The sequence below is a fragment of the Trachemys scripta genome, chromosome 3 (assembly GCF_013100865.1).
Source record: "Trachemys scripta elegans isolate TJP31775 chromosome 3, CAS_Tse_1.0, whole genome shotgun sequence".
In the NCBI taxonomy this organism is placed as follows: Eukaryota; Metazoa; Chordata; order Testudines; family Emydidae; genus Trachemys; species Trachemys scripta.
Window position 1 is genome coordinate 56,987,306 of NC_048300.1, and position 16,743 is coordinate 57,004,048.

General features: G+C 45.0%; 1 protein-coding gene across 6 annotated transcripts in view; it reads right to left on the minus strand.

The window, feature by feature from the left end:
• Positions 1-16,743, minus strand: part of DAAM2 (dishevelled associated activator of morphogenesis 2) — a 245,228-nt gene that overhangs the window by 141,609 nt on the left and 86,876 nt on the right. For all 6 annotated transcript variants that reach the window (XM_034764798.1, XM_034764800.1, XM_034764799.1 and 3 more), the window contains one exon: positions 6,473-6,675. In XM_034764798.1, coding sequence (XP_034620689.1) covers positions 6,473-6,646 — 174 coding nt within the window. In that variant the 5' untranslated portion in view covers positions 6,647-6,675. The remainder of the gene's footprint in view (positions 1-6,472; positions 6,676-16,743) is intronic.

Consider the following 16,743-nt stretch of genomic DNA (forward strand, 5'->3'; position numbering starts at 1 on the left):
ACTCCCAATCCCTATTCAAGCCCAGATTAATGGTGTTGAATTTGCAAATGAATTTTAGTTCTGCTGTTTCTCTTTGGAGTCTGTTTCTGAAGTTTTTTTGTTCAATGACAGTGACTTTTAAATCTGTGATAGAATGACCAGGGAGATTGAAGTGTTCACTTACTGGCTTGTGCATGTTACCATTCCTGATGTCCGATTTGTGTCCATTTATTCTTTTGCGGAGGGACTGTCCGGTTTGGCCAATGTACATGGCAGAGGGGCATTGCTGGCACATGATGGCATATATGACATTAGTGGATGTGCAGGTGAATGAGCCCCTGATGGTGTGGCTGATGTGGTTGGGTCCTCTGATGCTGTTGCCAGAGTAGATATGGGGACAGAGTAGGCAACGAGGTTTGCTGCAGGGATAGGTTCCTGGGTTGGTGTTTCTGTGGTGTGGTGTGTAGTTGCTGGTGAGTATTTGCTTCAGGTTGGGGGGTTGTCTGTAAGCAAGGACTGGCCTGCCTCCCAAGGTCTGTGAGAGTGAGGGATCATTTTCCAGGATAGGTTGTAGGTCGTGGATAATGCGCTGGAGAGGTTTTAGCTGGGGGCTGTATGTGATGGCCAGTGGTGTTCTGTTATTGTCCTTGTTGGGCCTGTCCTGTAGTAGGTGATTTCTGGGTACCCGTCTTGCTCTGTCAATCTGTTTCCTCACTTCCCCAGGTGGGTATTGTAGTTTTACGAATGCTTGATAAAGATCTTGTAGGTGTTTGTCTCTGTCTGAGGGGTTGGAGCAAATTCGGTTGTATCTTAGGGCTTGGCTGTAGACAATGGATCGTATGATGTGTCTTGGATGGAAGCTGGAGGCATGTAGGTATGTATAACAGTCAGTAGGTTTCCGGTATAGGGTGGTGTTTATGTGACCATCACTTATTTGTACTGTAGTGTCCAGGAAGTGGATCTCTTGTGTGGACTGGTCCAGGCTGAGGTTGATGGTGGGGTGGAAATTGTTGAAGTCCAGGTGGAATTCTTCAAGGGCCTCCTTTCCGTGGGTCCATATGATGAAGATGTCATCAATGTAGCGCAAGTAGAGGAGGGGCACTAGGGGACGAGAGCTGAGGAAGCGTTGTTCTAAGTCAGCCATAAAAATGTTGGCATACTGTGGGGCCATGCGGGTACCCATAGCAGTGCCACTGACTTGAAGGTATAAGTTGTCCCCAAATCTGAAGTGGTTGTGGGTGAGGACAAAGTCACAAAGCTCAGCCACCAGGCTTGCTGTGGCCTCATCAGGGATACTGTTCCTGACAGCTTGTAGTCCATCCTCATGTGGAATATTGGTATAAAGTGCTTCTACATCCATGGTGGCCAGGATGGTGTTTTCAGGAAGAACGTCAATGCACTGTAGTTTCCTCAGGAAGTCGGTGGTGTCTCGAAGATAGCTGGGAGTGTTGGTAGCATAGGGTCTGAGGAGAGTGTCCAAATAGCCAGATAATCCTGCTGTCAGAGTACCAATGCCTGAGATGATGGGGCGTCCAGGGTTTCCGGGTTTATGGATCTTGGGTAGCAGATAGAATACCCCTGGTCGGGGTTCTGGGGGTGTGTCCATGTAGATTTGTTCCCGTACTGTAGCTGGGAGTTTCTTGAGCAGATGGTGTAGTTTCTTTTGGTATTCCTCAGTAGGATCAGAGGATAGTGGCCTGTAGAATGTGGTCTTGGAGAGTTGCCTGGCAGCCTCCTGTTCATAATCTGACCTGTTCATTATGACTACAGCACCTCCTTTGTCAGCCCCTTTGATGATAATGTCAGAGTTGTTTCTGAGGCTGTGGATGGCATTGCGTTCTGTACGGCTGAGGTTATGGGACAAGTGATGTTGTTTGTCCACAATTTCAGCCTGTGCACGTCTGCGGAAACACTCTATGTAGAGGTCCAGTCTGTCATTTCGACCATCAGGAGGAGTCCACGCAGAGTTCCTCTTCTTGTAGTGTTGGTAGGAAGGTTCCTGTGGGTCAGTGCACTGTTCAGTGGTGCGTTGAAAATATTCCTTGAGTCGGAGACGACGAAAGTAGGCTTCCAAATCACCACAGAACTGTATCATGTTCGTGGGGATGGTGGGACAGAAAGAGAGTCCCCGAGATAGGACAGACTCTTCTGCTGGGCTAAGTGTGTGGTTGGAAAGATTGACAATGTTGTTAGATGAGTTGAGGGTACCATTGTTATAGCCCCCAGTGGCAGGCATTAGTTTAGATAGCTTACAGTCCTTTTTCCTCTGTAGAGAAGTGAAATGTGCATTGTAAATGGCTTGTCTCATTTTTGTAAAGTCCAGCCAAGTTGAAGTTTGTGTGGAAGGCTGGTATTGTATGAGAGTCTCCAGTTCTGAGAGCTCATTCTTGATCTTCTCCTGTCTGCTGTATAGGATGCTGATCAGGTGGTTCCTCAGTTTCTTTGAGAGTGTGTGGCTGGCTCACTACAGAAGCAGCTTTTCCTCTCCTGGAATTGACACCTCCTCATCTATTATTGGGAGTGGACTACATCCACCCTGATTGAATTGGCCTTGTCAACACTGGTTCGACACTTGTGAAGTAACTCCCTGCTCTCCATGTGTCTGTATATAATGCCTGCATCTGTAGCTTTCACTCTATGCATCCGAAGAAGTGAGGTTTTTACTCACGAAAGCTTATGCCCAAATAAATCTGTTAGTCTTTAAGGTGCCACCAGACTCTTTGTTGTTTTTGTAGATACAGACTAACACGGCTACCCCCTGATACTTCCCAATTTGTATGAGGTACACAGTGCCACTAAGCAGATGAACAACAACAAAGCAGCCAGGGCCGGCTCCAGGGTTTTGGTCACCCCAAAAAGCAAAAAGCCGTGATTGCGATCTGCGGCAGCAATTCAGCGGAAAGTCCTTTGCTCCGAGCGGGAGTGAGGGACTGTCCGCCGAATTGCCGCTGAATAGCTGGATGTGCCGCCCCTCTCCAGAGCGGCTGCCCCAAGCACCTGTTTGCCAGGCTGGTGCCTGGAGCCGGCCCTGAAAGCAGCAGGTCTAGATGGGATCCCCGTTGAAATCTTTAAAGACGGGGGCCCAGAGCTAATTCAACCGCTATACCTGCTTATCCTTAAAACCTGGATAGGAGGATATATCCAGTGAAATGATGAATGCCCTGATTATCCCCTTTCTTTAAAGGGTGACAAAATGGACTGTGGAAATCATCATGGTATCTCCCTCCTAGCCATTGCAGGCAAAGTTCTGGCGCGGATCCTTACAACCCGCCTTCTGCATTTGTCAGAAGAAATGTTACCGGAGTCAGAGTGGTTTCCGACCATGTTGTGGAACTGCAGATATGATCTTCACAGCATGGCAGCTGCAAGAAAAGTGTCAGGAGCAAAACCGACCACTGTACAAGGCTTTTATTGATCTAACTAAAGCCTTTGATTCAGTGAATCACCGTGCCCTCTAGACTGTACTTTCTAAGATTGGATGTCCTGATAAATATATCAATGTCCTAAAATTGCTTCATGATAACATGAAAGCGACTGTTCTGAGCAGCAGTAGCTCCCAGAGTGAACCTTTCAAAGTGCAAACAGGAGTCAACCAGGGCTGTGTCATTGCTCCAACCACGTTTGCAGTTTTTATTGCTGTCATTTTTTATCTAATTGCTGGGAAGTTTACAGATGGTGTTAAAATAATTTACAGAATGGATGGAAAGCTGGTCAGGCTTAGCAGGCTGAAAGCCAAAAGTAAGATTTCCACAACATCTATTGTGGAACTTCCGTATGCTGATAACACAATCTTTGTCCTCTCTAAGAAAGATCTTCAAAGTATCTTGAATGTGTTTGCCGATGCTTACATATGTCTTGGTTTCACTCTTCATATCAAGAAGAGTGAAGTGCTCTATCAGCCCTCTCCAAATGAGGTGTTACATGCCCTATCTATCAAAATCAATGGAGTGGCACTGGAGAATGTCGACCATTTCCTCTACCTTGGATGTCATCTTTCATCCAAGGCAGATATTGATGCAGAAATTCAACATCGCCTGAACTGTGCCAATGTAGCTTTTTTTCCATTTACGGAAGAGGGTTTTTTGAAGATCACAACATTCGGACAGACACCAAGCTTCTTGTTTATCAAGCTGTTATTTTCCCAACACTGTTGTCCAAGTTTTGGACCCATACAACCTATAGACATGACTTGAAAGTCTTTGAGAGGCACCATCAACACTGCCTTCATAAGATTCTGAAGATCAAATGGGAAGACAGGCGCCCCAATATTAGCGTTCTGAAAGAGGCAAAGACCACCAGCATCAAGGCAATTCTGCTGGCTAGTCACATTGTCCAGATGCCAGCCATTGCCTCCCAAAATAGGTCCTGTTCGCTCAGCTGAAAGAAGGGTACTGTAACGTGGGTGGACAGCGGAAGCGTTATAAGGACTTGCTGAAGGACAACCTAAAAAAAGTATAACATTGACACTGACACTTGCCCTGGATCGCTTAAAATGGAGTGAAATCCTACATGATGGTCCCCTGCATTTTGAACTTGCTCGCTGACAAGCTGAAGAGGACAAGAGATGCAGGAGGAAAGAGAGACTGGTCTCCAGTCATGGTCAACAGCCTCCTGCTGAGCCTGAAAACATCTGCCCTCATTGTAACCGAACTTTTGGTTCAAAGATTGGCCTTATTAGCCACCTGAGGACCCATAACTCCCACGGAAGATGATCATACTTGGTAACGAGTGATCGCCCATCATTATATCTATATCGTATATACACACAGTCTCCTCCCAGAAACGTTTCCTCCCCACCAGGAAAAACCTGGCAGAGCATCATAGACCCTGCAGTGGGACTTGAAGGTCAGCAGATTCAGGTTCTGGCAAACCAAGGTGGATAGCAAACACTTCAGGGACCTCCCATGGGGAAAATAGCTCCAGTGCTTTGGTTGACTTCAGCCATCATAATATGACATTGATAGAAAAACAGGCTGAGCTAGCCAGGACCAGCCATTTAAAGTTTTGTAGGTGAAAAATTAACACAATAAATTGCACCCAGAAATAAACTGCAGCTGATGTAGATCACAGGGCATTAGTGTAATATGCTCCCATAAGAAACACCAATCAGCAAGCAGGCTGCCATATTCCGTGTCATCTGCAGCTTCCAATAGACTGAAGGGTAACCTCATATAAAGCACATTATAGTAACCCAGTCTCAAGCTGCGAAAGGCCTGGGTCAGTGTGACAATATCCACATCCAAAGGAAAAGGTTGCAACCTTCTGATTAACCATATATGATGCAAAAAATCTTGGCCACTGCAGCTGTTTGGTCATCCTGAAGCAGCTGGAGATCCTTTTTGCTAACTATTTGACAAATCAGGCATGTAACTCCAATTGAGGGAGCCAGTATCTTCTTTGCCAATACTACTGACTTCCCCCACCCCACCAGCATAACCTAAGTGTTATCTGTAGTCACACACATCTCACCCTTATCTAAACCCCAGTCTTGCTCAGACACCGGATAAGCTGGTCAACTGCATCGCAAGGGTCCCGCTGGGTGTCCTCTTCCTACTGTAGACACCATAATACATATTGTCTCCATCTCCCCTCAGTGGCCTCACATACATGCTGAACAGGAGGGGGGAAGGGAAAGGAATGGCCATGAAGAATGGAATCCTCCAGCACACTACATTAGAGGAACCTTGGAGCAACTGAGAAATTGCTCAATACTGCCCCTTGTTTTCAACTGAAAAACTCCTTCCATTCCTGCTAAAACCTACAACTGTGTCACCACCACCTCGTGACCAAAGGTATCAAAGGCAGCTGACAGATGCAACAAAATCGCCATGGTTACTTGTCAGTGATTTCCTGCTGGTGACAGATGAGAAACAAGTACTATCTCCATTCCATACATGGGCCAAAACCCCAAATCTCCTGGTGTACTCTCTAACCGTGCATTTTATCCCAAAGGCAGCCATAGGAAATTGATCTCTGGAGCAATGATCAGGGATCAAAGTACTGATGCCATGATAGCCAGATTTAGGGTTGGGAAGCAATTTCTTCCAAGGCATATTGGTAGGGCTATCTGCCTAACCCTGTAAGAAAGAATCACTGTTGGTAGTGATTTAATCCCATTCAGACCTGAAATATTATTGGTGTCCAAGTAATTGTCCATCTTTTCCCTTGGAATCTTAGCAAAGAACTATTCAAGGCAGCAGTTACACAGCCTTCTATTCAAGAGTGATTAACTAAACCCTACCACAACATAGGGAAGTAGTCTACACAACTCACTAGAGGTTTTTCCCAGCTCCCAACAAGTTAGGATTCCTTATCATCATGTGTGGTTTGCATCATCACAGCACTTTAGAGCCCCAGTCATGGGCCAGGACCCCATTGTGCTAGGTGCCACACAGAACAAAAAAAAGAGTCCCTGCCCCAAAGAACTTACATTACCCCCACAGGAAACCTCTCCCACACCCTGTAAAACATAAGGTCAATGGCAGAAACTCACCACAAGTTCAGAGAACCTAGCATTGAGCTCCTCTGCTGATGGGATTGGGACAGAGAACTCCAGGAACTGGAGGGGGTTATTATCCTTGAGGTTGATTTCAGGGAGGTCGCTTCCCCCGAAGCAGCAAAGAAACCCCAAAGCATGACGATTCCTTTTCCGGGGAGCCATGGTCATGGTGTGAGATGCTATCTACTGATCATGATCTGCAGAGAAGACAGGAAGAGAAGCCATTAAATGACAATCCGCACCATCCAGCACAGGTTATTTGTGGTTATCATCGCCATCAGTGTAACAGGCAGAGAACAGACTGATCTGTCATGCTAAGGAGCAAAAGAGCCATCTAGATGGACTGGTTAGTCAAGGCTTAATACATCACCACCACCTCCCATGGCTATATAGCATCTTGCATCCCAAAAGTTCCCAAAAGGTTTGACAGAGCTAGGCTGGGACTTTCAAAGCAGTCAGGATTCACTTAAGTCTGCTCCAACCAAAATCGGTGGGAGTTTTAACACTGACTTGAATTGGAGAGGAGTTAGGCCAACAATAAGCCCTTTGGAAAATTCCACTCAAACTGACACGCACAGCTGCTCAATTCACCCACAGCTGACAGAAAACCCCTCTGGGACAGAATGCAACAGTTTTTACCCCACACAGCAGACACCAATGATGGAGGACATGGAAAGAGCAGAACGCAATATTGCACAACAGTTTAGGACAGGAAGTGCCAAAGAATACTGAAGCAGTTGAAACGGCAGGGGACAATGAAGGCTAGCTAACCAGGAGCACAGGGTGCAGCAAAGGACTTGGGGGTTGGGGGTGTCTTTTAGTTTTGGTGGCTAAAGAAGCCTTCTAGAAACCTTGAGAGTCCTGGAGGGGGCTGGGGTAAAAAATCATCAGGCAGAATCACTGCTTAAAGACTGCTGCATGCTCCCCCACAGCGACAGAGGTGGCTCTGCATAGGACTACTGTTCGAGAACTGCTACTTTAGCAGGGCAATAACGGGAGCCACTTCAAACTAAATTGTAACTAGAATACTCAAAATGTTTCTTTCCAAGTGAGGTTGTTTTAAACTGCCCTCCCCCCCCCAAAAAAATTTGAAAATGTTCATGTTTTCAGAATTTTCCAGTTGTTTTTGGCAAAAAACCCTTACTGATTTTTTTTTTTTTTTAAACCACACAAAAATTGGTTTGTGAGAGTGGGTCCTTTTTGGTCAGGACTAAGGCATAATGGTTGTGAGGGAAGCTTGCAGTGCTGCTGCTCATGCTAACTCTGCTCTGGGGATAGACAGGGGACTCCAGTCTCCAACCGTTCTGGGGCCCTCAATTCAGCAAGTTCCATCAGAATTACACTCAGTGATGAAGAAACAAGGAATAGTAACTGACATTAACAGTCATAGGAAATTTCTATCTGTATTTATTTCCCCTTCTATATACTTGTGGTTTAACTCGGCATAATATCATACTGTCTTCTACCTGGCACACTGACCTAACCCCTTCCTCATTTCACTGTATAGGGTGCACAGAATAAAGCACAGTTCACAATGGCAAAGAGGAGTGGGAGGAGTCAAACTAATTAGACAGCTATTTGGTAATCTCCCCTCTCCACCCCATATTCCTTCCAGAAGACAGATGGGTGGGGTCAGCAGTCTGTGGTATTGCCCTGGAGAAATCAAAAGCAAAGATGTATGAGCCCATATCTGATTCACTGCAAGAATTTGCTCCTAGATACTAGGCAGACACCTCAGGAAACTTGGAGTGCTGCCTTTTAATGAAAACATCTGATCCCCAGAACTATTCTACAGTAAAACTGGTAGCCCCCAGCTCCCCTCATCTAATGGAATGAATCTCTTACCACTGCTGGCTTGCTGGAGAATGGTTGTGTTTTGTCTTGTTCCTAAACATGTCTGTTTATTGGACTAATCCCCGTGTTATAACAGCCAATGCTTTTCATCCATTCACTTGTGCACATTCTAACCTGAAACAGGTGTTTTGGCTGCTCACAACAGATACTGAGATTTGGAGCATCCCAACTCCACTGTCGGTTACAGTGAGAGATTGGCCCTGATTGCACACAAGGGCCCAGAACACAAAATTATTAAAGTAAAGAAGGCTACAGCCTCAGACACACAAGTTGTAGGTACCAGCTGATACGAATGCCAGAACTTGGGAAGCACTAGTGTAACCGATTTGCTGCCAAGTGCTTTTACACAGGCCAATATATACACCAGGTGCTGACCCACGTTGTCATAACTATAAACGGAAGGATAACAGCTGTCCTGTGTACAGTACTATAAAATCCCTCCTGGCCAGAGACTCCAAAATCCTTTTCCCTGTAAAGGGTTAAGAAGCTCAGGTAACCTGGCTGGCATCTGACCCAAAGGACCAATAAGGGGACAAGATACTTTCAAATCTTGGGGGGCTTTTGTTTGTGCTCTTTGTTTGGGAGTCATTCGCTCTTGGGACTGAGAGGGACCAGACATCAATCCAGGTTCTCCACATCTTTCTAAACAAGTCTCTCCTATTTCAAACTTGTAAGTAAATAGCCAGGCAAGGCGTGTTAGTTTTCCTTTGTTTTCTCAACTTGTAAATGTACCTTTTACTAGAATGTTTGTCTTTGTTTGCTGTACTTTGAACCTGAGGCTAGAGGGAGGTCCTCTGAGCTCTTTAAGTTTGATTACCCTGTAAAGTTATTTTCCATACTGATTTTACAGAGATGATTTTTACCTTTTTCTTTAATTAAAAGCCTTCTTTTTAAGAACCTGATTGATTTTTCCTTGTTTTTAGATCCAAGGGGGTTGGATCTGTATTCACCAGGGAATTGGTGAAGTTTCTCAAGGCTTCCCAGGGAAGGGAATCCATTTGGGAATGGTGGCAGCAGACCAGATCTAAGCTGGTAGTTAAGCTTAGAAGTCTTCATGCAGGCCCCCACATTTGTACCCTAAAGTTCAGAGTGGGGAAGCAGCCTTGACACATGTATCAGGCACATGGGTTTGAAATGCTTAAAAACAGACCACAATACAATAGCCTGGACTTTCATTTACACAAAGACCACTTTACACCACTCTAGCAATGTAAAGGGGCCTTAATGTGAGTATAAATGTTATTTATGGCCACTATAAGGCCCCTTTCCACTGACAGAATGGTTTAAAGGACCTTAGTATAGTTGAGGATCTAACCTGAATCTTGGACTGATTCTTATCCTGGAGAAGAACGCTCACTCCCACTGTAAAAGATAAGGAATAAAGAAGAGTGGGGAGGTGGTCTGGTGATCCCCCTGAGTTCTCTGTTGGAGACAACTGTTTAGCAGAATCAGACAGGTCTTCATAGCTTAGGAGCTTGTCTACCTTATAGTGGAGATAGTTTCCAGGACAGTGAATTTGTTATGAAAGGATATGGATAATCTGGGTTAAAAAAAAAAAAAAAAGTGTAAGATGGGCACCAGGATACATTGCTCAGAAAAGTGATGTATTAACAGGAGCAATTCAAGACATCTTCCCCTCACACAGAAAAACATCCCTGATGTCTGAAAAAGAGCCATATATATTCAGAGAAGAAACACAAACCTCGCCCATCAGGAAATGTTTAGTAGCCCACACATTGATCAGGAAGATCCTCAGAATAACCAGTAGGGCCCTACCAAATTCATGGCCAGGAAAAACATGTCACGGACCATGAAATCTGGTCTTCTGTGTGCTTTTAGCCTATACTATACAGATTTCATGGGGAATACCAGGGTTTCTCAAATTGGGGGTCCTGACCCAAAAGGGGGTTGCAGGGGGTTCGCAAGGTTATTTGGGGGGGGACGGGGGTCCACTGTACTGTTACCCTTACTTCTGCACTGCCTTCAGAGCTGGGCAACCAGAGAGCAGCGGCTGTTGGCCGGGCGCCCAGTTCTGAAGGCAGTGCCCCGCCAGCAGCAGCACAGAAGTAAGGGTGGCAATACCATAGCATGCCATCCTCACTTCTGCACTGCCTTCAGAGCTGGATGGCAGCAGAATGGCGGCTGCTGACTGAGGGCCCAGCTCTGCAGGCAGCAGCGCAGAAGTAAGTGTGGCAATAGCATACGATGCCGTCCTCACTTCTGCGCTGCTTCTGGCAGCAGCTCTGCCTTCAGAGCTGGGATCCCAGCCAGCAGTTGCTGCTCTCCAGCCGCCCAGCTCTGAAGGCAGCACCGCCACCAGCCAGGGCCGATGAAAGTGGGGGGAAGCCGGTACAAATTACCGGGGTCCGGCAGTCTGGAAGGAGGCCCAGGGCCTGGCTTCCTATGCCTCATCGCCTTACCGGGGCCCGACGGTCTGGAAGGGGGCCCAGCTTCCCCCCCTTGTCAGCCCTGTTTAGCCAGTCCACCCTTGCTGGGGGGGCCCGAACCCACTCTCGGCGGCCCTGCCACCATCAGCAGTGCAGAAGTAAGGGTAGCAGTACCACAACCCCCCTGCACAAAAACCTTGTAAACCCCCCCACCCCCCACCCCAAACTCCCTTTTGGGTCAAGACTCCTACAATTACAACATCATGAAATTAGCTGAAATCATGAAATTTCATATTATTTTTAAAATCCTAGGAACATGAAATTGACCAAAATGGACCGTGAATTTGGTAGGGCCCTAATAATGAGGCCATTAATCTGTTTCTGCTTACTGAGCCTGGTTCAGAGTCTATGGTTTTGAGGTCTTCAGATTCTTATGGTAGGGTGATTTTAGATTGCTAATTCCTGGATGGGATGAGAAAGTAACTTGTGAGAATCATGGAGCAGCAAACTGAACTGTGCTAAACTTTGCTACAAAATCCAGACCCACACTCCTTGCACTACACCGGATTTTGGGGTTTGATAAAAATAAACTCAAAACTCAGCCTGTTTGTCAAAAGTTCTCCTCAGATTCAGAAAAACCTTCCAAGCAGACCAGGGACTGATTTAAAATATTAACACAAAATGAAGAGTTTCATTTTAGTTTTGGGCTTTTTTTTTTTTTATTCCTTCCCCATTGGATATTTGGGCTTCTTTCAAACCTGAAATGCAAAATGAAACTCTGAGGGTGCAACTCCCTGTGAATCAAATGAAAAGGTTTGATAGAAACCAAAAAGAATCAAGTTCCATACAACTCCACAAGCAAAAACATCCGGTTAAATTCCATGTCAATGTCCTTCCAGAGTGAGACAGAGAGCTGAAAAGAGTGAATGCTAAGTTGAGCAAATATAGCATTTTTTTTTTCCACTTTGCAAGTTCTCATGTTCTCACAAGACTTTGTTGTTTCAATCAAAGGACAACATTTCTCCATCTCTAACCCAGCACATGCTGTTTTTGCAACTAAAATGAATAAGATAGAAAAATGGTGCCAACCTTCACTATGCCCTGAATGAGAAATACTGATGGGGGAAACCTTCAAAAAGGTTTGGAAATTTGTTTGAGTCAGTATAATTGGGCTGGAAATCATATGACAATAGGCTCATGATAGAACAGCTTGCTTCCAGTCAGGCCAGGAATTTAATCAGAAAGTCTCAACTGGGGTTTCACCTGTTCCACTTCTGGGGGAAAATATGTACCAAGGTGCAGCAGAAATGAAGATGATGGAGGAGAAGGAAACTCATCACACAAGTCCCCCTCCCCACTTCCCAGCAATGAGACTCATCAATAAAACTCAGCAGCCAGCATAGGGCACAACTTCTTGCTGGATTTCTCCTTCTCTCACTGCAGTGGCTTAGGAACCCAAGTACAATAAAGCCTACCTTGCAAAAAGTGTGCGTGAAGGAGAATTCATCTGCAGGCTGTGAAAGGATCAAAAACCTCTCATTCTGATCAAACAAAAAAATCAATAATAAAGGAGAAATCAGCATGTCACAGTCCAGTAAGCAGACAGGTAAGGGCATCGATGAGCCCCTTCATGGACAGCAATAACTCAGCAAGGCCACTTTTCCCCATCACTTTTTAAAATAGATAAGTACTTTGGGGCTGTTTCATGAATCAAGGGGTATCCCCTGCTGGGTAGAGGAGGGATTGTTCACAACTAACATACCCTTTCTAGTTTACGTTTTAACTGCCAGATCTAGTCTTGACAGGACCCAGGCCCGAGGGGCTTGAGGTGCTGGGATGAAAGGGGTGAGGAGGTTGGAAATGACGGATCTCAAAACACAACACCCATTGTGAGCACCCCATCCAAACAGGAAGTCTCCTGCCAGCAGTCTGAAAGGAGGGATCTGTGCAGTCCATCGAAAGCTGCATATTTTGCCCTTTTAAGGGACTTGTTGTTTGACAGCTCAGGGGTTTATTTGTGTTTTTTTTTTTTAAGGGCTTCATTTTTTTCCCACTTAATCTGCAGAATAAACTGTATTTGGAGAGTAAATAAAGCCCTTTTGCAAAGTCAGGCTTCTCTGGGGACAAGGCAGGGGATAGGAGCAAAGGCAGGTGAAGTGAGCCACTGGATGCCAGATCAGCTGCAACACAGCTGGATGCTATCGCTGTACATTTGTCCTAACCTGCCCCAGGTTTATCCTGTTTGTTTGCCAGAACAAGGCTGCCTTGTGCTTTCATGGAGACTGAGACTCAGTGAGACTAACACAGCGTCGTGTCAATCCAACACCACTTCAGGAATATCCTGTATGGAAAACATACAATCAGCCTATAGCATCGCACGCTTGGTGCAGTTTATGTGCCCCCACATTCTGCCACCTGGATTATCCTATCTACATCTCCCTTCCCCATCAGAGGGCATTGGCTACTTCTTTCATGCAGTTGAGAGAAAAAGGCAAAGCCCTGGCAGAGGTGCCCTGTATTGCACTTGTGGAATGCCCACATTCTCTTGCTGTCCATGCCAAAGCTGTAATGACTGTTATATGCTTGTGGGATCGATAGAGCCAGCAGAGACGGATGTCGGCTTTCAAGGCACATTCATAAGAACTTTGGAATCTCACTGGAATAGGCCAATGGCCAGCCTAAATTTGAATCTAGTCTCTGACAGTGATCCACACTGAGAAAGGCAAAACACCCTCACATAACACACCATGTTGTGCAATACTGTACCAGCAAGGGAGAGGATGTCTCTCTCTTTCTTTCTAGCTGGTGAGCAGCTTTATGCCCTACATGTTTTCACAAGAGCGGTTGCCCTTTTCCATTCCATTCCCTCAGGGCCTGCTCCTTGTCTGATGCCCTATATGATACTCCAGGCTAGAGCTAGAGTTATAACAACAATTATACTTACTCTGCATCTCCTTAAAGCAGCCCCAAACTGTTAACCAAATTCTGATGCTCTCTCCTGCAGTGTAAGTTTGAGATATACCATGAGGTCTGTAGAGTTTTTTCTTCTTATTGGCACTGGTGTAACCGCACTGAAAATGTGGAACTATGCCTAGAGAGCTCTTCACCAAAATCTGGGGAGCACGGAGGTGTCATTACCCAGATGGAAATTTGGCCAGGATACTGGGGTTACAAAAAGTGCCATGAGGTCTTTAATTATTAGCAGTGGCCAGGACTTCAGCTTTCCTCTCTCATCTAGAAGAGAACACCTCTCTCAAGTGAATTCAGTGCTGGTGAGACAGCTCGACAGCCGTGGAGACATATCTTCTACTGAGGAGATTCAGCCCAGGCACTAGCTGTACAAGCTTCCCCATGCTGAGATATGAATGCATCTCAACTCTTATCTGCAGTGGCCACCTTTAGGCAATGAGAAGTCAAGCTCCAGGCCTTCTCTGCTGACCAAGGAGGCAATTACTAACCATTCTCATGGTGTTTTTTCTGATACAAACAGCTGTTCATGGGGAGCTGCGCTTGAGACCACTCAAATGGCAATAAAAGTTTTATAGCTGTGCTGTCAGGGAATGCCTACAGAGCTCACATGAGTAACATGGTTATCCCAAACTTGTAGTAGTAAAAGCTTTCCAGCACCCCACTCCATCCCATAACCTATCTTTAGAGTAGCATTTTCCAGGTCCACATCCCAGCCCCAGGATGGAGTTCCACGCTGACTCAGAGGTGTGAAATGCTACCTATATGTTGTTATAACACTAACTGTAGACAGATGAGATGTCTGGAGGGTTTTAAAATATAGATTACTGGGGATTACAGAATGAAACACTAAAAGTATTTTATAAAATGAACCAGGCAGAGAGGGTGCATGTGAATAGAGAGTACAGCCTCTCTCACACCTGAGCTTGCCCGTCAGAGGGTACTGGGACCCTTAAATGTTTAATGATTGTTACAGCTGGTTTAAAAATGATGAAAAAATGGCCCCTTTACACACACAAAAATGTTTTTTTTTCCCCTGGGTATTTCTTCAATAAAATCTCCAAAAATGATTTTGTTTTTCCCCTCTTACTCTTTTCCTCATTTACTTCCTCTTTTCCAATTTACCTTTGAAAAAGGGAAAGGGGAAGATGATGGGGCAAAATAGAAGGAAATAATTTCTCCCCTCACCCCCCACTTTTCTCACTGAAGATGATTGCTAAAAAGTTTGTCAAAAATATTTAAACAAAAAGTTGTTCTCTCTCTAAATCTATGGAAACCAAAATTATTTTCAAATCTCCAACATACTGAGTGAAAACTACCTTCTTGACCATCTTAATGATTCTATACCCTTTGAGATGCTTGTATGGAAAGTGCTATAAATACACCAAACATTTGCTAGTAGCTGCTTCTAGACAGTTATATTGAGAATCAATGGGAAATTTCTCCCTGGAGGAGTCCCACTATCATGCCTGAAAGACCCCTCCCTCCTGTTCTTGGCTGTGCAGTCTTGGCCTTTTTTACAACACAGAACAGCTCACTGTCATTTGAGACGCTAACTTCAGTCCTTGCTTTCACCCCACAACACAGTCTGTGATTCGGCTCAGGTTGGGAGCTGGGGTCTGGATCTTTGCCTGAGATCTAATTATAAAGATGTCCTCTTCCTCTGACAGGGAGTACGTGTTCATTTCTAATCCACTTGGCTCAGTGACCAAACACAATTAACCTAATGCAATTTCCCCGAGATTTATCAGATGGATTAGCCACATGTGACGAGATACACTCCAACTGCCTGCAAGGGCCCTCTCTCTCTAGGGCAGCCTCTGAATCCCCTCTTCATTCTGCTGGGAAGAAGGGAGACAAACATCCTTTTCTTATTCTCAGAAATTATGTTCCACATGCAAAAGGTCCCAAACAGCCTGTGCTCACTCTGTATGAAAAGTCACAAACTTCAAGCAATGTGCTATCTCAGCAATTGTCACGTGCAAGAGGCTCACCATCATGTCTTTGCCCCCACTGTTCTGTCAGACAGCTCAGTTCAGATTAATGTAAAGAGAATTCTTTGTTAAACTGCTAGCACTGCAAAGACCATGAGGGAGATTCTCATACCTGGGCTATTCTTTTTAGGGGACAAATCTGAGGAACTGTCCCAGATTGAGGGGTCAATAGAGATGGCTTTGGAACAAATTGATATTACTGTTTAGTTTAAGTCCCTAGGACCAGATGGTATTCACCCAAGAGTTCTGAAGGAACGCAAGTATGAAATTGTAGAACTACTAACTATGGTATGTAACCTATCACTTAAATCCACTTCCGTACCAGATGACTGAAGGGTAGCTAATGTGATACCAATTTTTAAAAAAGGTTTCAGAAGTGATCTTGACAATTCTAGGACGGTAAGCCTAACTTCAGTACCAGGAAAATTGGTTGAAACTATATTTAAAAAAAAAAATTGCCAGACACATAAGTGAACATGATTTGTTGAGGAAGAGTCAACATGGCTTTTGTAAAGGGAAACTATGCTTCACCAATCTACTAGAATTCTCTGAGGGGGTAAACAAGCATGTAGACAAGGGTGATTCAGTGGACACAGTGTACTTGGCCTGATTTTAGAAAGCCTTGACAAGGTTCCCTCACCAAAGGCTCTTAAGCAAAGTAGGTGGTCATAGGAGAAGAAAGAAGGTCCTCATGGATCAGTAACTGGTTAAAAGATAAGAAACAAAGGGTAGGAATAAATGGTCAGTTTTCAGAATGGAAAGAGGTAAATAGCTAGGTCCCCAGGGATCTGGTCTGGGACCAGCCCTGTTCAACATATTCATAAGTGATCTGGAAATAAGGGTAAACAGTGAGATGACAAAAATTTGCAGACAGACAGTTAAGTCCAAAGCTGATTGTGAAGAGTTACAAAGGGATCTCACAAAACTGGGTGACTGAGCAACAAAATGGCAGATGAAATTCAATGATGATAAATGCAAAGTAATGCACAATAGAAATTCCAACTATACATACAAAATGCTGGGGTCTAAATTAATGACTCAGATCTTGGAGGCATTGTGAATA